The sequence below is a fragment of the Aspergillus nidulans genome, chromosome II (assembly GCF_000011425.1).
Source record: "Aspergillus nidulans FGSC A4 chromosome II".
In the NCBI taxonomy this organism is placed as follows: Eukaryota; Fungi; Ascomycota; class Eurotiomycetes; order Eurotiales; family Aspergillaceae; genus Aspergillus; species Aspergillus nidulans.
Window position 1 is genome coordinate 3,980,636 of NC_066258.1, and position 21,353 is coordinate 4,001,988.

Here is a 21,353-nt window from a genome sequence, read left to right on the forward strand (position 1 = left end):
GGCAGAATAACCGCCTACCACAGTCACCTTGCCTGCCTCAAATCCAACTCACCAGTCGATTGGCAGGCTGGAGTGTTCAAAACAGGCTAGAGGCTTGTCAAATGAACGGCCTTGACTGGAGCAATCGGTGGGGTGGATTACAACACACGACGCTAGCTAGGCCGCATTATCGACTTTGTTTTCAGCTCTAGATGATGCTCTTTGTAATTCTCCACCAACCCCAAATGCCAAGTGATACGACAGCAGGTATACGGATATTGTTCTCCAACGGTATTGTCAGACAGCTATAAAAAAATATGTCTCCGCATGGGAGTAATCATGGCACAGATTTTGAGGTTGCAGAATAGAGCTGTAAGCGCAAAATTAGTCCCTTCAAAACCCAGCCGGTTGAGGGATATGGTATAAACTTTGAAGATGTTATGGGTCCTTGCCCATACAAGGACCTTAGACCTTAGTGACTCGGCCAAGGCCTACGTTGTCATGAAGGCGGTGAGACACCTGTTAGACTTCCTCATGACAGCAATCCCTTTTTCCTTTCTCCTTTCCAGCGATTCCTTCTTGTACGTACGGCACGTCTAGATAGGAAGATCCATCTAAATACGTCCCATTACAGAAGAGCGTAGAAGCTGTCGTTGGGTACATTTAGAGCACCACATGTTTACTTGGCGCTTCCTCCTCGTAGCTATACTAACCCAGTCCATGCTGGGTTCTATGCAAGCAGAAGCAGGAAGGTGTACTCCCGCTTCCTATTGGGGAGAACCCCTACTCTGCCCTAGTGGCTTTAACTGTACGGTCTGCCCTTGTGTGTTGCCCAAGCCGCCACTGTCTTCGCCGGGAAGGGGAATCATGGGTTGGCGACGAACACCGTGGGCAGCTTACTGTTCTAACCGGTAAGACTCGAAAGCCAGTAATAGTCCATTTCATATCGATTCATTCAGGAACGATGCTTAAAATGGTAATGTGCTTGATACAGCTACTAGTCAGGGCGCGAGACATGACCTCATTTCGAGATTGTATTATCGTTGCTACTGCGAGTGACACCTATATTGACTATTGTTGCTACCGGAGCGAAAGGATAAAGCGTGTTACGCGCACGGTGTGATAACAATGACTCTGTGATACAGTACTTACTGGTGTACTATTTCCTGGTCTGTGAGGGAAAGATAGGTTATATTTCCACCACTACCTTCCAAGATGTCTTGAGAGGCCGTCCGCAGGAGCGGCCCGATTTTTTCAAGGTGTACTAGAGGAACTTCTTACCGAAGCATAATGATAAGCTGAAGGCTAGTTAGCGGAACGGTTGACACGTGGTGGGTGACTGTAAGCGTTGTGTTTGTGAGTATCTGAGCCCAGTTCTGAGGTGGAATGTGGGTGTAATTGCGACGTCATTCTTACGAGATATGCGGAAACCGACAACTGCCTATATACTGTCTGCCTTACTTCCAGCCGCATTATTAAAACAAATGCAAAAAGTCCACACAGTCGATAAAATGTCCCGTCGCACTACAATCCCTGATCAACCGGCCCGCCCCGTCTCGCTGGGAAGCTGCATCCTCTATGGTTGCGGAGCGGGACTTTTAGGCGTCGCTGCGTAAGACCTGCCGAGCTCAAACGAAACAACAAACTAATCATGTAGAATGACTGTCGGAGAAAAAATTGAACAATTCTTCACCGGACGCCCAAGCTCCTATGTCCCGGGCCACACTTTAGAGCGGCTTTTGTCACTCCCCGTTCGACCCGATTCTGAGCGGTTTGGACTGAACATGGCGATGCACTACGGACAGGGAGCAGCCGCAGCAATAATTAGAGCGCTTATGAGCGCGAATGGGATTCGCGGGCCGTTCTCAGATTTCATGTTCATATCTGTCAGGTTAATGATTGATCAGACGTTGGAGAATTGGACTGGTGTTGGGGCACTGCCTTGGTGAGTTGTCGGATCTTTGCGATGAAAGTGCCGCTGAAGGTATATGCTGATAGGCAATACAGGACATGGCCTGTCAACGAGCAGGTCATTGATATACTGCACAAGGCAGTCTTTGCGTTCGTCACAGGATATTTCACGGATAGGTGGATTCAGTGACCTTGGCTAGCCGAATATGGCCATGCTAGCCAATTTTCTAGAGGCTATTGGTCACTCTACGCTGTTCCAACTCATCTTGTGCTTACACTGGTTATTTAATGTAGTTGTTCCCGTTCCTACACAGCACCTCTGCAGCAATAACCCGGCTGTTAAAAAACACCGTTCTTCGAGTGCAAAGAACAATGGGAGTTTGCATCAGTGAAATTTGCGCTCATCTTTTTTTATAAAACTGGCTTACGGAGAGAGGTTGAACGCATTCATGCATTCCCACCTTTGCTGATTGTTGACCATCTAGACTAGTCCGTCACAGGCCCACATTATGAGTTAGTCCAGGCAGCAACATTAATTGTGGCTGTGTAATACGCCAATGTTCCAGGTAATACCTTAGGTAGCCAATGCCCAATCGATCACTTCAATGGAGCGGATACTGGCTATTTTAGCGCCGGTTAAGGTACGCAGATCGCTAAGGCAGCAAAGGTAGTTGAGCTGGCAGAGTAGCTCGCCCTGTCTATTGTGTACACCCCAATCTCACCCTAGTCGCGCGATGATGATAACCTCATCCTTATATGCACTTTATAACGTATCCTGTAAGCGAGTGACCTATGTAAGCGAGCGGACCACCTCTGTATTCCATATAAAATGGCGCCTTTTTCTATTATCTTAACAACAAGTAGGCTGTAAGTAATATTATCAAACTGAGATAGAATATATCCTTTTGTAATAATATTTATCCTATTTCCAAGCTCAATAGCCTAGGTTTTCTCTCGCAATAGTATAATCCCCTTAAATACCAGAAATACAGCTGTAATTTAATTTACCCAGCAAAATACTTATTATAGCAGGATAAAATTTCTAATCCTAAATAGAGGCTACCTAGATAGACTAGATATATACTTATACATCTCTGAACCAACTTGTTGTTGAGATAGTAGAGTATAAAATAGGTGTAACGGGTGTAGGCAGTATTATTCAACTGGCTGTCCTGTATAAACGAGTATCACAAGCTTAGAGAAAGAAACAAAAGATAGCAGCGCACATATCTCTCCTCCCTTTATCAACCTTTCTGACTTCCCGGACCTGTATGCCGACGGATCCCTTTTCCAAAGTTATGAGGACGGATCTCCTTTCCTAAGCTTCGAGGCCGCAATTTCCGAAGCTGTACACTGATGTTGCAGAAACCTTATTTAGAACTAGGTTGAGGGCATGGCCGACAACCAAGATCCAGGCCATAGCCTGTGACAATAGGTGTCATTTTATATGGAATACAGAGGTGGTCCGCTCGCTTACATGGGCCACTCGCTTACACGATACGTTACTTTATCTTATTTATAATCAGAAATATACTCGCACATACGACCAAGCGCATGGAGATAGGGGCTCCTTGTCCCCTAAGCTGTAGTTAATCAACAGTTTCAACGCAATGATTGATAGATATTCATGGCAGACAACATAGGTGCAAGGTATGCTACCAAAGAATTGGTAATGTCTCCGTAAACCAGGAGAGGGTTGCAGGAGATGAGTGCAATTGGGATCTCAACTCAGAACCCTAGGCTGTCGTCAATATTGAAATGTCATGTGACGCTCATTCTGTACACCACGTATACAGGATGAACCCGCTGGCTGGCTTACGCCACATGATATCGTGGGCAAGCAACGATCTCAGCCCCTGATGTTACGACCCCTCAACGTATCGTATCGAGAGGTTGAAGAAGGAAGATAGTTAATCAATCGTCATATGGCGTCGATCCTGTGTGGGCTACGTTCGTGTAGTTCCTTCTGCCCTTTCCCCTCCAGGCATCCGCAACAAGAAACAAAAACAATCAATCATACTTCATACCTTGAACAGAACTTGCTCGTTGCAACACCGTTCGGGCCGCTCTGAACCATCTTCTGTCCAATGGCCAGCCTGGCCGCAACAAAACCATTGAACCCGAGTTGCCGGCATGCCATCCGACGCCCCTGACTTTACTACATCCTCAGTATACCCTTTAAGATTTCGGTGATGATGACTCGTCGACTGCTTCAAATCAAAAAAGGCCGACAACATCCGGAGTCGCTATCTGAATCGTCCTTGCACAAGTTTGCACAGGCCTGGATAGGGCTTAGTGAATCTATGCTGCTTATATGACTTTGCGAATCTAGTAGCGATGGAGATATTATAGTATTCATGGTGTGGTTATTGTGGCTTATTTTATCTTTTCTTCTCAAGAAGACGCGGTGCAAGAAACTGGAGGTGGTTGCAATATTGGAAAAGGCACTTATCAGGGCGAAGGTGCAGGTTGCAACGTTAGAAGAAGTACAGGTGAAAGACAGCGTGTGTAGATGCTAAGGGTCTTATAGGTCTATTCATGGAGTTGTGTTTGATAGTATGAAACGCGTCTATTATGAGTAAAAATGACTCTAATCAGGTATAAAATACATAATCTAAAACCAATTGACTGCGCCTTAGTAGATACCTTTTCTATAAAGAGAACAATCCACTCCTCTTCTTTCCCTGTGGATAAACAATCAGTGCACTAACAAACAACCCAACCGTAATACCAATTGCTGTCTGAATCATACCATAACCCAAACTCGTCAACGAACTACCATTGGTACCACCGGACGTATCCGCCGTCCCATTTCGCACTGCATCCGAGTACTCAATCGCCGATAGGATCGACCCTGACGACGCCAACCCGGAAGGCACCAGAGTGAAGATACCCGGAATCGTTGAGCTTACTGCGTTACCGTGCCATAGGCGACTGTATAAATTCGCCAAAAGACCGATCGTAAAGGCACCAACGGTATTGGCAACCTGGGAGGAGGAGCCCAGTCTTTGTGTACTGAAATAGTTGGTGACGTACCCGGTTGTGCCGATGAAAACCATGACTGGTAATTGGCGGAATTTGGCTTGGTTGATTAGAGCAGCAATTAGAGAGTAGACGGCGACAAAAGGGAAGTGCTGTGTGTAGGCGCTACCCCAGACGGACTGGCGCGCGCAGGTGGTGTCGCTGGTGGCGTTGGAATCGATGGCGCCGTAGATTGTCGTGCCTACAGTCACACCGTAGCCGAGAAAGAGGGAGTAGATGATCGTGTAAACGAGTCGAATTGAACCGGCAATCATCTGGTGCGATTGTAGTTCAAGACTGCTAGTTAACACGGAGAAACCAGGGAGAATGAGCGCAATGGAAGATTGAGTGATCGAGGCGTAGCAGAAGACAGGATCGGTGCGGCCGGGCAATCGTATACTTCCGAACGCGCGGGCGAGGAACGAGACGACGATAGCTGCGCTGACTTCGAAAACGTTTGCATAGAGTGCTGAACGGGGTGCAAGAATATGCTGCATGAAACCAACGCAGCAGCCAAGGAAGAAGATTATGGGCATGTCGATGGGTCGCGCGGAAAAGGAAAACGGGCCTACAGCTGCAGAACCCAGTCCGTAGAGAAGAATCACAAGCCACTTGTTATACCGTGGCTTGCGGTCCATCAGCTCTGTCAACTCTGCAATCGCGGTTTGAATGTCCACCATATCGTGAGTGACTCGTTTATAACAATGGTGAACTGCCTCTAGCCGCCCGAGGTCCAGCCCTTGGGGAACGCGAACGAGTTTAACCTCTGCGGTACGAGTGACCGGGTCGTCAAATGACATTATCATGCAGCCAGGAAGGTACATGAACTGCGCATTAATGTCCAAAACTCGCGCCGTCATCTGCATGTACTCCTCCAGACGGTGGGTCGGAGCTCCGTAACGCATGAATGCGCGACAGAGCTGCATGATATAACGCTGACGGAAGATGATTTCCGCGATATGAATCGTCAGCTTGACTTCCTTGCTAACTTTGTCGTTCTTCTTCTTTTTCTTCTTGTCACCAGTCTGGAGCTCGACCGGCGGCACGTCTGCCTTCGCCCAGGCGTTGGACGAGGCGATATGGCCCATGCTCATGGAAGCTCGCACCAGAGACGCTGTCGCAGTGTGATCCGACTTTTTGTACCAATGCCTTGGCTTTATCTTTGGCCGATTCGGAGGCGTCGTCGTTGATGATGTCGACACCGGAGTGATACCAGGCGTGACAAGAGTAGCCTGGGACTCCGTCTCCGACTCGGGTGCCGAGTACAAGCTCGTTGTTCGCGAATGCTGCGCTGCATTCGACTGCAGCTGCAGCAGGGCTCCGAGCACGCCTCCTGGTAAAGAGGACGGCGCTGGCGTATGTGCAGATGCCTCGACATCGTCCGCCGGTTTTCCGGCCACCGGTTCATTAGAAGTCGGTAAGCCCTTCATGCCCTGCATCAGCCGTTCGGCCTCGGCGCGCACGGCTTGCTGGTACTGAGCAATGTTTGACTGCTCGGTTCCATCCTTTCGAAAAATAGCAGCCAATGCGTCGTCATCGGTTGAACCCAGCTTCTCAGGGTCAATAAGGGAAGAGCCCAGTCCAGCTTCGTGCTCGCCCATTGGCCGACTCAGAATTTCCGCTAGGCGACTCGACTGATCCCGAACGGTGCGAGCAGCTCCCCGCCATCGTTCACGGCTGAGGAGGGACGTACCTGTGATGGAAAGCGTATCATTCCGAGCTTGCTCTGCTTCTTCAGTTTTTTCCTCCCCGCGGGGTTCCGGGCTGGCGGAACCGCTTGACGCAGGATTCTGAACGCCCATTGGGTTGGCAACTGGAGTTCGTCGTCGAGAACTCAAGAAATCAGATCTGACCGAACCAGGGATCCTGAGATTAAATCCAACCTAACATGCAGAAGACTGAGATTCGGTTCAGCGAATTCAGGGGGTAAGGGCGGCAGAGCAGCCTCCCCACCGAGAAAGCCGAAATTCCCCCCTAATTCGAGGATTGACATCAAAATTTCCTGCGTGTCCATGTGGGTCAAACGGCCGAGATTAGAGATATGTCAAGCTTTGACACGTGTCTTACTGAAGGCTTGATTGCCTCGTCGAATCAGGTTCGGTGTATATTAGGTGTATATTGCTGTGGGTCTGAGATCGTACCAGTCTTACACTCTTACATGCAGGGACTAGCTATGATATCAGCTTGACAATACAAATGCTGGTGGCTCCAGCGGGTTGTCAAGAGGCCATATTTGGCGGGAGAAAACCCGTTGAGTCACCGAAGCGTCTCCTAAGACCATGTTCCGGACTATGCATCTGGATCAATGTATGGTACGTGACCGTGTATGCAACGATTAACGTGGTTGGTAAGCGAGCTGCGCATGTAAGCGAGCTGCGCACCTGCATACAGATTTCCCATATTTTGACCTTTTAATCAACCACAACGCCTTTATATTAATTATTATTTATTTGGACAAGCATTTCTTCTATGCCCAATTCTATGGCAGGTACTACATGTAGGTAATGCCCGTGCCTTTGGTGTTTGTGCACCTTCTGCTGGTGGCCCGCATGGACCAGGTATTGCCTGAAAAGACGCATTATGAGCTTCCTCGAGCTCTGTAGCCTCTTGTACAGACAGACCATTATCATGAGCTATCCATCTATGCGTACGAGCTCGCTTTCGCCTTTGTATAGCATTTTCAGCACGTAGCGCCCTATTCTCTTGCTCCAATAGTATGCCCTTTTGCATTGCAATTTGACAGCCTTTAATTAGCTGGTTTAGGGCATTATGGGACGGTGATGGTGGACTTTTTGAGCGCTGTTTGAGAAAATCTCTGAGTAAAGAAGCTTGCTTTAGAAGCTCATCAACATTTGCTGGTGTATGTGGGCAAAAAGTGCTTGCCTGGCTTCCACGGCTTCCAGGGGGTGTAGGCGTACGAGCCTGAATACTAAGCTTTGAAAGCACTGGTTCAGGATTCAATGGCACTAGTCCTGCTGCTCGAAAACTGTTTCTGATTGTATCCAGCTTAAATGTGCTGATTCGAGCTTGTGGATAGGCTGCAAGGAAATCAAGTTTGTCAATATGGCTGATGCCAAGCCGCATTTTCTGATCAACCAAGCTGGCGTACGAGCGCTTCAAAACTGCAAAACATCCAATATCAAGTGGTTGTAGAAGATGGGAGGAATGTGCCGGCATGCAGAGTGGTATAATATTATGATCTGTACAGATTTGATCAAACTCTGGTGTAAGATGGCTTCCATGGCTATTAAGAACTAGAAGTTGATATCTTCCGCGCGTACGATGCTCTGTTGACGGGATAAATTGCTTCTGAAGCCAGCGAAGGCTAATTTCATTAGTTGTCCATCCATTTGTACTAATTTCAAATCGCCAGTCGGGCGGAAGGCCTGTAAACCATGCTTGGTTATACTGCTTGCCCTTAAAGATAAGTGTTGGTGGAAGTGCCCATCCAGAAGCACTGATTGACTCAATTGCAGTAACCCATTCACGGTTTCCTGGCTGTAGAACTGGTCTTCGGCCACATGATTCTGACTTGGTAATCACTTTCTGATGTGCACAAAGGCCCATTGCAAAGCCAGTCTCATCAAAGTTGTAGATATCGTCCGGTAGGATCCCGTATTGTTCGATTGTGGCTCGTACGGTGTTAAACCATGCTTGAATAACCTTTGGGTTCTCTTGCTTTGCTCGCTGGCAGTCGTATTGCCTTGACAAGCGAGACTCAAGCTCCGGGTGGCGTTGAGTATAATTATATACCCATTTCTGGCCGACAGTCTGGATTGGGGTGGAACCACGCTTTGCAAGCAGAATATTAGCCATTTCTCGTACATGAGCTTTTGTAGGAGCTGCTCCGCGTAGATCTAAAGAGAGAATCCACTGCTTAAGCACTTCCTCTTCAATCTCAGTCAATTTATGGCCATTTGCGCGAGATTCGGCGCGATTTGTAGTCCCGCGTAGTCGCGTACGTAGTGTAGATTCAGGCACATTGAAGCGACGTGCTGCCTCGCGTATTGATGTAATCTCCTTTTTTTTAATAGCCTGTACAGCCAGTAGGAGCCGACCTTCCTTCTCATGGCAATTTTGGCTTGAACTAACGCGAACTCGGGGCATGGTGGCTGTTGGAAGATAGATGACCGCGTCAGCATGTAAAAAAGTGGTTGGGTGCGCAGCTCGCTTACATGCGCAGCTCGCTTACCAACCACGTTAAATATACTGATGCGGAAATACCAAATATGCGATATACTCGCTAGCTGGTTAAGACAGGTCATATAGTGGGTGGCCGCAATCGCCAATCAACCCTTAAGAATTGACTTCTCAGTGTCGAATAACCATGAAGGAGGCTTGTCCTAAGACACTGCTTAAGATATTAGAAGAGCCAGCTGTCGAAATACATTGGCTCGTTAGTAAGCTACTATGTTTCCAGGAAAGGGCGCGGCTAAGCACTGCACTAATATTGTTCCAGGATGAACTTCTCTAGCACTGCTTAGTCAATACGCTGGCTAACTAACTAACTATCTTTCGGCTTCTTATTCCAGAAAGTGCAAGCATAAACCCACTGTGATGCATCGTTGCTCCGGAATAATTACGGCGACTGAGACTAAAATTAAAAGTTGTAGAAAGTGAGAATTAGCGCCCACATGGAAAATTCCCGGATCCCACTCACAAGATTTGAAGACGGCCCCCAGGTTGACGAAGGTGTGGATTTTGGGCGTCTGTAAGGTTAAAGAGAGAAGATACAAACCTTCGCAATGGTTGTTCAAGCTGTCTGGCTCTATTGTAGAGAAGATCGTATCCTGTCCGCCCGGATCACAAACGAAGAAAAGGAGACTCCGCGTTGCGTTTGGCCGGTTGAGACAGATTGCGGGGACGGTTAGTATTTTATTTGAGATACCCTGACATAGGAATCAATTCTAATCAAAGGACCTAACATAATACATTTTCCAGTGCAGTCATGCATCAGCGCTTGTACATATGGTCTCGTGCAAGATTTCTAGTAAGATTTCTAGTTCATGGGCTACCACAATTTGATCCTGGATTATTTATCCCGCACCGGCGACGGAGGAGGATTGCTTGCATCCCCTTCTGCAGGTTGTAAGCGTGCTGGGCCAGATGCAACAAAAGGTTCCTAATGTAAAGGACGTCACACACGTATATTACCTTGGTAAGAAAGAAGAGAAGAAAGCCAATATTTAACCAGTCATAATTGTACTAATTATATCAGCCTACTCCAAGGCAACTGCATACTCTCTGGATGTCATGGCAATTCGGGATATCAACATTGGAATGACCCATAATGCTGTGCATGCCGTCGACCAGCTCTGCAGGATCCTGAAGTTCTTTGTGCTCCAAATCGGAACAAATGTGCGTATTGACCTCCTCTTGTTTAGTTACTCATGCTTATTAGCAAAAGATCTATGGAGTTGCGCTGTTACGCTTTCAAGAATATATCGAGATTTACCCCCCGCTGCGCGAAGACAACCTGCGCATCCCCTCACCATGGGGTGACGAGATCTTCTACTACGGGCAAATCGACTTGATCCAAGAAGCCAACAAAGGGAAGTCCTGGAAATGGTACAAAGTTCGGCCGGATCAGATTGTCGGTCTGTCTCCCTATATCCTGTATTCGACGTTACAAAGTTATTAACACGCATGCCAGGCGACGTCCCTATCCCGACGAGCATGACATATACCTAATGCTCTACCGCTACTTCAACGGCCCCGGTGCGACTGCAGTCTTCATTGGAAGTTACATTAATTATATTCACACGTATACATCATCCTCACAAGATATAATTGCTCGTTCGGAGCTCTACCTTTCACTCAAGAAGCCAGACCAGGCGCATGACGAGGCATTTAACATAGCGGACAAATCAACACACCTGTAGCTGGTTTTGGAATATATCCCTACAGCCGCTTTCAGGTGCAGCTCAGTACTGAGCTTTTGAAAATTCGTAGCCAGGGAATTGCGAAAATCTAAAACTCATGGTATATTATCTTGCTTCTGCCGTTGTGGAAGAGAGCTATATTAGTGTTATTTGTTGTGAGGATGTTCTATATCTTAGGCAAAGACACTAAAGCAAACCACGATACAACTCTGTCAATTTATCCACTATGAAGCGCACCAGAGAGGTGAGAGACTCGCATGAATCGGAAGATAACTGCCAAGTCCTTGTCGAAATAAAGCTTGACTGACATCGCACTAAGGGTATTTTAGAAACAATTTGATATAGGCATCACAAAAGGTGAAAAACATCATCAGCATTCCCTGATATGCATCGCTTTCAATAGCCATGTCGCAGCGGCATGTGCAAGCGCTCCTTGGACCCTAGCACCCTAGGGTCCTCTTCACATAGCGCTTCATGAATGGTCTCGTAGATGACCGGCGCCGACTTTTCCATAGCCGTCCGCGCGGATACTATCCATAGCGGTATAGCTAGAAGCGGCCCCAGGGGTGTGAGGCTACCGACACAGAGGCTTGTAGCAAGACATGCGCCGTTTACCCCCCAGCCTACGGCTGGCAATGTGACGGCTTCACTGGTCCCCCTTGCAATTTTGTTCCAGTTGTTAGGGTCAAGAGTATTCGTGACCCCATGAAGAAGTCCAGCGGGTGCGGCTGGGAGATTCAACTCGACTTGATCTTTGCCACCATGTTTGAGCCCCTCAATTTGGAGAGGGTAGAGGTCTTCAGGAAAATGCAGCGGCTCCTTGATCTGGAGCTTGGACCATGTCGGGATGAGTAGGTGGAATTTGATGTCCTTTCCTTGATTTTCATCTTTTGCAAGTAGCTTCTGTCTAACTTCACGCATGAACAGGCACGCATGGTCGAGGTCATCGCAGGGGTTGTTGACAAATTCCGACGGCAGTGGATTCTCGCTTGTCAGCCTCTTGAATGCAGGGTGCCAATAGTTGGAGTCATGGTAGACGAAGAAGCGATGATTCTTGAGGCCTGCCCTATCGATATCACTTATCTTCATTTTTATCAAGTCGTATATAGGTCGGGCAAAGCCATCGGGACCACCTGCGCCCATCACGGCGATGCAATTCCTGTCCCCGAGATGGTCGGCGATGACTTTCAGAGATTTGATCATATGCTGTGCCTGAAGAGTCTGAATCATTCGCAATGCTGTATTCCAGCATTCCAAGTAGTTGATGCGATCGAGGAGTGACTCCGTTCGGCCAGAGCCGGCAAAAGCTCCCGACGCAGCATAGTCCGTGATGTCCTTCGGAACCTTCTTCACGTTTTCACTGGAAACGCTGGCACCTGCAGCCGCCATGTCAACGCCATCAGGAAATGGGTCCAATTGACTCAGGGTGCCCGCTTTATATTGTTTCCAGATTCCTGCTGTCAGCAGAGCTGAGATTTCTTTCTCGCCTGCCGTGATATTGCTGACCGTTGCCTGCGGAGTTCTAAAAAGACGTTTGATGTGGTCATAAAGCCGCTCCGCCACCAGCCCAGCTAGGCGGAGTCCGTGGATTCTGGCGATTGGTGAGGTAGGTTTTCGAAAAAGAGCAACAATCTCAGCTAGGGTAAGCGTGCCATTGATGACTGGTCGTACCATTGGTGCCACGTAGTCGCGGTGAAATGCGAGGTACGCTTCGATTGGAGGGAGGTCGGGATAGACCTGTTGCGAGAATTGCCAGAGTTCTGCATCATAGCCGTATCCTAAAGACATTTTGCCGCTATTATATGGCTTCGCTAATTGGCCGACGTTCGACTAGTTTCTTCAAAGGACCCAAACTGAACAATTCAAGGTGTCAAATAGAAGGTTTGCTCAGCAGGGGAGATATAAGTACATTAAGAACTTTACTAGACAATGAAGAGAGTTTGGCGTTGCAGAAAACCGTATAGATGTAGGTATCTGAGAAAAGAGGTGTAACCTAGGTTGCTATGCCTGCGTCTCGTGGTAACAAGAAGAGTGAAGACCAGCAATTGGCGGAGCAGGAGGCCCGCCTTTTGTACCCGCTTGCTCCTCTTTACAGTGGCCAGGGCCCAACATCAGTTCCGTTCCAACGTCCAGACTGGCGCCCAGTGAGGCTGTGGAGTGGCTGTAAGTATACTACCAACATGAGGTTCGCTGAGATTGTTAAGAAAGCAGTTCAGCGCCGCTCAGCCAGTCGTGAAGCGCCCTGTCTCGGCTACCAAGATTGAATGGATATGCTTGTTGCATTCATACTTCTTAATTTGCTTTTTGGCGGCTTATTGGACTCAGATAAGGACGTTAAGAATGCATGCTTCATGAAATTGTTGGCTTGATTGAATTGGGCTATATCGCTCGATGCAAGCACCAACACAATGTGGCCAGTTATGGCGTCTTAAGACCATTTGACTATGGTATCTTATGTAGACGCCGCGGCTGAACACGTGCAGCAGCTAATCCAGTGCACAGAGCCTGCTACCTTTCGCTGACACCTTAAGACTGGGCCCAACATTGAGCCTTCTAGATAGCCAGCTTCTATCGACCTTCGAGCACAACACACAATGTTTCTGGATTGGTTGCCAGCAGCTCATGTTTCCCACTATCGCCAAAACGACGCATCATGCCAGCCCTGTCAGAACCTCTTGTTATGAAATGCTCTCATAGTATATCTTGTCTTACTCTTGGACCAGCCAAGCACCTGCCCGGGCATCATGGTAGGGCCATAGTCATCTTTTGCTTCAAGTTCAGTGGAGTACGTGTCAGTGGAGTACTCTTTCTCTATGCCTATGGAGTATTCTGGTAGTGGACTATCCTGATTTGATTCAAACTTGGATTCAGACTAGAACAGGCAGCCTGATCACAAGGCTGCTGCTCCTGTAATGCAGATCACCTCCCAATCTTGGGAATCACTCAGTGATGGATATTTGTCTCGATTTCTAACGGAGAGCAAGGAAGACAGAAATCATCTTTCGCAACTTCACCTTTCATCATAAACATTTTTATTGAATCAACAGACAAACTTATCATTTCACCAAGAATTCCAAATGCTATCACGTTCACGCAGGCTGCTGTAATAGCAACCAGCGCGGCTATTATGCGGAGATGAATGGGGTCATGTAACATCCCTTTCTGTTGGCGGTAGTTGCCTGCACCAAACCCGCGCTAGGCAGCTAGACCACAGAGTATTGGCCAACTAGAACAGACAACGACTGCCGACCGATCAATGAAGCATGAAATAATGTTCCTCGGGTTGCGCAATCTGCCTCGCTGGGCAAATGGCCAAGGCGAGGCTGAGGTGAAGAACGGCAGCAGCGGTTGCATGCGCGAATAAAAGGCTTCGATAAAGCAGATTTGCCTCCCCAGTTGTGGCAACTCAGTGGTTTAGCGCAAGGGGAAAAAATCAAAACAAAAAAGCAAGGGGAGTTGGGGGTGGAGGGCTTTGAGGCTCTTACGATCCGCCATCCATCAACACCTGCCGCCCACACAGCCAATTCCTGCGAACAGCGACACCAACAAGTCATTGAGCAGTAGCCATCTCTGCACATTACTAGCACCAAACACCCGCCATGGCTGCCGTTCTACCACTGAGAGTCATTCACCGCAAAGTTAAGCAGTTCACTGAAGGTAACGCTGAGCCGCGCAGAGTGACCAAATTCGCCGTCAAGGACCCTCGCGAACTCGCCGTGCAGAGGTTCGACATCGTGTCTTATCGATGGGGCGAAAGAACAGAGCCATGGAGCTGCGCTGAGCCAAGCGAGAACTGGGGCGGGCTTCCTGGGGTTACATGGAGGATTAAGGTTTCAAAGGCAAAGATGAAGGAGCTGCTGCGGCTGATGGAGGAGGCAGATATCGAGTTCTTATGGGCCGACTGCGTGTGTATTGACCAGGAGAACGAAGCGGAGAAGTCGGCCGAGGTTGGTCGCATGTACGAGTATTACAAGAGCGCAAACAGGTGTCATATTATCATCAACATGGATGATGTGATGGATCCGCTAAACATTCACAAGAACGAGACCGGGGCCCAGAACGAGGAGCAGGAGGAGGGACTCGAAAACAACTGCGAAAACTCACCAGGCTCTACAACACGTCACAACTCCGTCTGGAATCCTCAAGCTATTGTCAACGATCTCAAGTTGCTCGATCATATTTTCTACCACACGGCCGCCGCGGCGGTTGCAACTGATACCTTTCTCAGCGAAAACGTGATTGAGCAGCTATCTGCGTGGGAAAGAGCCCCCTGGCTCTTCCAAATCAGCAAAGTAGCAGTTCGCGCTGCGGCAGTTGAGCCAGGCATTGTGAATTGTTATGCAACCTGTGTCAAGCACGTGCGGTCGCTGTTTCGCAATCTATATTTCTCGCGCGTCTGGACATTTCAGGAGATGTTGTTGGGCAAAATATTACAATGTGGGGGGTCAATCCGAGTGTCATGCAATGCATAGGCCAGTTCGACACTTGGATGGATTTGGCCATCGACGCCAGCGACAAGGCCGTCAAGCTCAGCGGATGGATAGAGGCAGGCAGAGTATTCAAGACCAGTGGGATTAGCGGCATTCTGCAGGTGATAGAAGAAGACAAGTACTGGCTTTCATTTTTGCGGACACAGGTTCAGGGCATCAGCTCGGCGAGGACCGATATCATCGCTGGTGGCCCGCACTGGTGGCAGGAAAACCACAAAGGAATCTGCAACATTTTTTCTGCAATATCCATCTTGCCGCGAACTTGTGAGGAGCGCGCGGACATCTACAGGGGACTCTTAGGTGTATTTCACGGCTTGTTCACTGAAGAGGAGATTAAAAACTTGGGTTAGGCTGGCGGCAGTGAGGAACTAGAAGCGATCGCCTTCGCCTTCTTCAGACAACTGTCCCTCCGAACTGACCGTGCCTGGACTCGCCTGGCAATTAGTAGCGGACGGCGCGGTAAGTGGGATTGGATTCCCATGGTATCGAACCCATCTCACATCACAACAACCGACATCTTCGCCGGGGTCGTCGATCTTGGATCCCTGACGCCAGACGGACGGGTGAGAACTCGGGGCGTCACAGGGCTCCAAGGAACCCCTCGGCCATATGTCAGATTCCAGCCGCAGCGGGAGGCCAAAAGTTCCGGGTTCAAAATTGTCTTTCGAGGCTGCAACGCCGGTAAGAATGTCAAAACCTCAACCTTCGAGTCCGAGCGCATTCCTCTAAACACCAAGATGCAAGACGTCGCCGAGGATGAGACTGGTCGGATTTTGGTGCAAATTTCGACGATCATAGGAGCACTTTTGGACCCCACGGACGATGTCATTAAATACCGCCAGAGACTGCTCACGAAACTGCAACCCAGGTGGCGTGTCACTGATCCTAACGCGAAACCCGTACGCTGGTTCGATAGGTGCGTCAGCGGCACCCCGTGGGAAGATCCTGAATTTGAGTACATCCGCGCACATAACCACTCCATGAGTTACCGTATGCCGGCAGTTTATGCTTGCCAGTCGCGTCTCTGCAATGAAAGCACCGAGGACATCTCGTGCGAGATCCGCGTTAATTGCGGATGCACCATTGTTGCCCCCTTCTATTTCGCATTAGAAGCCATTATTGCTGTACATGGGAGCTTCCTCGGCGAGACTTCTGTTGATCTGGACAAGAACAACCGCATCATTTTGCAAGACGGTGTAGGATTGATCCAGCCCGGAGATGTGGGCAAGGGATTTCACATTGTGGCCTTTGAAGGCGACATCGACGCTCACCGAGAATATGCCGTCAGCTGCAGAAAGACCAAGAAAGGCAAGCGAGTTCAAAACACTGTTTCTTGGCCTCGTGGGAGAGCCATTGTGAGGGACGAGTTTCACCATGCAGCGACCGACATAATGAAGGACTATGGTTATATCCAAACTGGGGCCTACAGTCAGGAAGACAGCTATCTCCAGTCTGGGGGCTCCGGGAACTTGTTATTATGCAGAAATAATCCGCTTGATGATTACAGGATTGTGGGTGTCTGTATTGACAATTTTATTAAGAACAGCAAGGGAGAGAGGACAGTTGTTATTTACTAGGAATGTTGGGCTGACTATTTGTTGAAATAGCTAGTAAACAAACGCGCTCACGGGAAACTCAGGTGCCTTATTTGAAAACGCGTATTATAATCCCATGTATATCCCATTTATCAACTCAGGCAACCACCTGGCTTTCTTTGAATCCCATCCAGCAGGTGCTTTCAGAGAATCTCCAGGTCTACACTGCTAGGGATGCACTCGATGCGGTGAGGGTTGCAAAATTGGCAGTCCGCGCGGGTAGAAAAATACATAGCAACAGACAATGACATACATAAAGGATATATATAGGCTCTTCCTAAGCACCGTCCTTAGGATAGGGGGTAAGAGGAAGGCACATAAAAACGAGGCCTTTGATTAACCGGGTCCCGAAAAGAGGGTTACCTCTTACGAGTAACCCATAACACCAACCCGCGGTTTAACAAGTCTAGACGGCAATAAGTAGCTTGGGAGGATTTGTTGGAATTACCGTTTGCCATTTTTTGAGAGAATTGTGGGACAAAATACCAAGGTCACAGCACCCAAATAACCTGCGACCATGCAACCACTTCTGCTTGATTTTTGGGTTACAACAGCATTACATCACATGTCGCGTACACCAAAGTAATTCGCTAACAAACATCCATCGTCAACGTTAGCTCAGCTGCAAAAATGGGAACCATAGCCTGGTGACTTTCCTCTTCTCTAACCATCTCCGCAAGCTGAGCCAACTTCAACAACCAGTTCCTTTCGACGACTGACAATGAAGCCTCTCCACCTTGTTATGCTATGCTATCTTGTCGTTGCCTCCAGCTGTTGGCCCAAAAGCAAAGATCAAGTCAGCCTCCAATGGTCGATATGTGATACAAATCCACAAGCTGTGTTTGCAAAGTTGGGCACTGTCATTCGCGCTCCAGATAAACTGGACCCGATCACTTACTATGATTCCTATCCCCCACTGTATACGCCGAAGGGACTCATGTTTCGAACCAAAATTCGCGGTGGCCAAGAGATCTCGGTGGTGAAGGTGAAGTTGCCAACGACGAAATCTCATGTGCGCCGCCACGCGAAATCCTGCCGGTGGGATCAGTATGGCAATGAGACTACCTTCACATGCAAGCGACAAGCCCCTGTGAATGGAACCAATCTATGGAGCGCGAATCAGAGGCAGTTAGCAGAGGATTTTCAGAACAATATCGCCTGGGAGAAGCTTTTTGGATATGGTCCGTACCCAAATCCCAAGTGGAAGGAGTTGCGTATTGAAGGTTACAAAGCTGTCCTGGATGATGTGCTTGTCCAGTCCCTGCACCTTATGGAGTTGGAAGTCAAGGTACATCGGGCAGAAGAGGATAAAGTTTATCAGTCAATCACAGACCATTTAAGCGCACGAGGAGTGGTGCTATGTGCCAGGCAGGAGCCCAAGACCATGCGGTTGTTTCACATGATGGGCTGTATCACGACGCAGAACGAGTTATAGGTTGTGTTTATTGGCCATTTAAAATAGGCTGAGATTAACGCTCAGCCAGCTAGAAATACGGCATGAAGGAGTGCGGGAGAAAATGCTCGAGTGCCTGCTCCACTGAGAATTTAACTGTCTTATAGGACGAGAATATTGATCCTGCTTGCCTACCTAAACCTGCTGAGACTCCAGAATCCAATGAGCTTGGTCCCCGGTGGCATATGAACATTATAGGCTGTTGAGCACCTACTACACTACTATTTCTCTGTGCCAGACTAGCCCACCTTAGCGCTCAAGTGCACGGTATTGTAACAACGGAAACCGATCTGTCATGCATCAACTATTGAGCCATACAAGCAACAGGCTCGCTGGGCATCAATCGCTGGCGAGGGCAGCTTCCCGCCGATGCCCAACCGACGATTGCCCGACGGCCGGTACCACGTATATAGAGTCACCCAGATTATTTTCGATTCAGCTCCACAAGCGATTCATTTTGTCCTGTCCAGACCTACATTCCTCTCTGTATCTCCATCATAGATTCCCAATTGTAGCGAACCGACTAGGTATCTCGCCAGTCCCTGCCCCAGGTACCCCGATAGCTGTCCACATATGTTGTCTCGAGCGCCTTACATCTAGCCATAACATGGACCTAATCACTCGACTTCTCTTGAGCTTTTTAATTAGGCTCTGCTGTTTCAGCCTAACTAGACATATGTTACGGATTCTGCTGGATTCGATATCAAGGGTAGGGTGCCTCAGGCAAACAAACCATCGAAACTCCGGATATAATCGATATCTACAGGTCTTCGCTGGGGAGATGCTACGCTGGCGGGACTGTCGGGATTAGCTGCTGTTTTGGCTGAGGCTTTGTTATAGTGTTACGGCCAGGTTTTGTGTATATGACTCTAGAGAAATATTCAGGACTAGGCAAGTCCTTGGGTCTTGGGGAGATCCCCAAGGCTTAGTTTTCACTACATTGACCATTCGTTGTCCTCATTAATTATACGTGGTGTTGGAATTCTTCCCTAGTTAACGGCTGATCTGTCCTGACAAGAACCCCAACACAGGGCTGGAGGTGTGAACAAGTTCGCAGGACAAGGCTCTGCCTCTAAGATTGGTAATGTCCCATCTGTATTGTTACATTACAGTGGGTGATCACCTGACGATCGTTCCCACCTGACGATCGATTTTCCCCTCACCGATATTTCAACCACCAAACGTCAAACTCTTGTATCTCATTCAATATGACTCCAATGGATGCGGCGATAGAAGCAATTGAATCGCTAAAGCCAGGCGATTCAATTAATTATACTAAAATTGCGAAAGAGTTCGGGGTCAACCGGATAACTCTGTCAAGACCCCACAAAGGAATTCAGCGCTCTAGGAGAGACCAATATGAAGAACAGCGAATTCTCAATGACCAGCAGGCCAAGGATCTTATAAAATACATTGATAAGCTCTCTGGCAAAGGCCTATATATATTGCATGAGATGCTTCGGAATTTTGCAAAAGAACTGACAGGAAAGAAACCAGGAAATCACTGGCCTGGCCGCTTTCTAAAGCGACACTAAATTGAACTCTCCTCTGCCTATACAACTGCTATGGACTCCAATCAAAAGTGAGCTGATTCTGCATATAAATATTCGCGATACTTTGACTTATTAGCCCAGAAACTTGATAAATATAAGGTGGAGCCAGGGAATATATATAACATAGATAAGAAAGGATTTCTTATTGGAATGCTGTCAAAAGGTCTCAGGATCTTCTCAAAGCGCAAATATAAGCAAGGAAACTTCAAGCAGTGCCTACAGGATAGGAATTGCGAATGGATAACTACAATTGCCTGCATCTGTGCTGATGGGACCTTGCTATCCCCAGTGCTTATTTACCAGGCAGCTAGCAGTGATATACAAGATACCTGGCTACAGGATTTTGATCCTCAACACCACAAGACCTTTTTTGCCTCCTCTCCAAGTGGTTGGACAAATGACAAGCTTGGATATGCCTGGTTGACTGGAGTTTTTGACCGGGAGACAAAGGATAAAGTACAGAGGCAATGGAGGCTCTTATTCCTTGATGGCCATGGATCTTACCTTACCATGAAGTTCTTCAATTACTGCGATGACAATAAGATCCTTTTAGCAATATATCCTCTACATTCAACGCATTCACTGCAGCCGCTTGATGTTGGGATCTTCAGCCTGCTTTCCCACGCCTACAGCAGCGAACTGGAGGCATATCTGTATATATCCATGGGACTAAGTCATATTATAAAACGGGACTTCTTTCGCCTCTTCTTCCCGGCCTGGGTAAAGGCCTTATCAAGCAAAAATATTATATCTTCTTGGAGAATAGTTGGAATACATCCCTTCAACCCTGAAATTGTTCTGGCGAGATTTAGCAGAGAACTGCAGTCAAGGCCATCAACAAGTGAGTCCTCGCGCTCTATATTAGGTGCAGAAGACTGGCGGAAGATCAAGAAGCTCCTCCATGATGTTGTTGAGGATGTATACAGTGAAAATACCAGGAAGCTTAGTTTGGCCATGCATAACCTCTCTACAGAGAATATTCTTCTAAAGCTTCAATGCGAGGGCCTCCAGATAGCCCTCCAGAATGAGAAGAAGAAGTGTCAGCGTGGAAAGCCTTTACAATTTCAATTAAAAGCTTTAGATGATGGTGGTGCAGTTTTTTACTCCCCTCAAAAAATTCAGCAGGCGCGAGACCTTCAGCTTGGAAAGGAAAGAGCTGCTGAACAGCTAAAGGCCTCTAAAGAGGAGCAAAAGGTCCGCCGGCAGCAAGAGAAAGAGGCAAAGCAGCACCTGATTAAGGATCGCAGGAAAATCTGGGCATCTCAGTGAGAAATATACCGCCTGGAGGCAGAGCAAAAGAGGCAGGAGAAAGAGGATGCCTGTATATCAAAGGAGGCCGCGAAGCAGCTTCAAATTGACTTCCAACAGGCAAAGAAGACTCCAAGGAAGTCCTCTAAAGCTTCAAATCATACAGATACACAGGACACTGGCCCGCCATCTCATGTTGTTGTTGAAGAGGTCCCTCCTAC

General features: G+C 48.0%; 8 protein-coding genes across 8 annotated transcripts, besides 1 other annotated feature; 5 read left to right on the top strand and 3 right to left on the bottom strand.

Moving 5' to 3' along the window:
• Positions 1-21,353: part of a sequence feature (contig 1.59 1..177453(-1)) that runs on past both edges of the window.
• Positions 1,489-2,250, top strand: ANIA_03480 (uncharacterized protein). The gene is made up of 3 exons (XM_655992.2): positions 1,489-1,591; positions 1,637-1,924; positions 1,987-2,250. The coding sequence occupies exons 1-3, from the start codon at positions 1,491-1,493 to the stop codon at positions 2,078-2,080; spliced, it is 483 nt and encodes a 160-aa protein (XP_661084.1). The 5' UTR covers positions 1,489-1,490; the 3' UTR covers positions 2,081-2,250.
• On the bottom strand, positions 3,209-6,713 carry ANIA_03479 (threonine/serine exporter family protein; the record flags this gene model as incomplete). The annotated part of the gene is made up of 5 exons (XM_655991.1): positions 3,209-3,313; positions 3,435-3,473; positions 3,918-4,043; positions 4,537-4,574; positions 4,643-6,713. The coding sequence occupies 5 exons, from the start codon at positions 6,711-6,713 to the stop codon at positions 3,209-3,211; spliced, it is 2,379 nt and encodes a 792-aa protein (XP_661083.1).
• On the bottom strand, positions 7,354-9,018 carry ANIA_03478 (uncharacterized protein; the record flags this gene model as incomplete). Its single annotated transcript, XM_655990.1, has 1 exon — positions 7,354-9,018. One exon carries the CDS (start codon positions 9,016-9,018, stop codon positions 7,354-7,356), a length of 1,665 nt encoding a protein of 554 aa, XP_661082.1.
• Positions 9,239-10,793, top strand: ANIA_03477 (uncharacterized protein; the record flags this gene model as incomplete). The annotated part of the gene is made up of 7 exons (XM_655989.1): positions 9,239-9,307; positions 9,525-9,622; positions 9,853-9,901; positions 9,997-10,069; positions 10,130-10,269; positions 10,313-10,479; positions 10,565-10,793. 7 exons carry the CDS (start codon positions 9,239-9,241, stop codon positions 10,791-10,793), a joined length of 825 nt encoding a protein of 274 aa, XP_661081.1.
• ANIA_03476 (uncharacterized protein) lies at positions 11,190-12,581 on the bottom strand (the record flags this gene model as incomplete). Its single annotated transcript, XM_655988.1, has 1 exon — positions 11,190-12,581. The coding sequence occupies one exon, from the start codon at positions 12,579-12,581 to the stop codon at positions 11,190-11,192; it is 1,392 nt and encodes a 463-aa protein (XP_661080.1).
• ANIA_03475 (uncharacterized protein) lies at positions 14,393-16,860 on the top strand (the record flags this gene model as incomplete). The annotated part of the gene is made up of 3 exons (XM_655987.1): positions 14,393-15,128; positions 15,266-15,585; positions 15,634-16,860. 3 exons carry the CDS (start codon positions 14,393-14,395, stop codon positions 16,858-16,860), a joined length of 2,283 nt encoding a protein of 760 aa, XP_661079.1.
• Positions 17,600-18,313, top strand: ANIA_03474 (uncharacterized protein; the record flags this gene model as incomplete). Its single annotated transcript, XM_655986.1, has 1 exon — positions 17,600-18,313. The coding sequence occupies one exon, from the start codon at positions 17,600-17,602 to the stop codon at positions 18,311-18,313; it is 714 nt and encodes a 237-aa protein (XP_661078.1).
• Positions 20,035-21,153, top strand: ANIA_03473 (uncharacterized protein; the record flags this gene model as incomplete). Its single annotated transcript, XM_655985.1, has 1 exon — positions 20,035-21,153. The coding sequence occupies one exon, from the start codon at positions 20,035-20,037 to the stop codon at positions 21,151-21,153; it is 1,119 nt and encodes a 372-aa protein (XP_661077.1).

Bases quoted from the DNA above. Each gene is read 5' to 3' on its own strand.
- ANIA_03480 (XM_655992.2), top strand. From the start codon at position 1,491: ATGTCCCGTCGCACTACAATCCCTGATCAACCGGCCCGCCCCGTCTCG. The intron at 1,592-1,636 runs GTAAGACCTGCC...CTAATCATGTAG, and splicing joins GGACTTTTAGGCGTCGCTGC to AATGACTGTCGGAGAAAAAA. The intron at 1,925-1,986 runs GTGAGTTGTCGG...TAGGCAATACAG, and splicing joins GGTGTTGGGGCACTGCCTTG to GACATGGCCTGTCAACGAGC.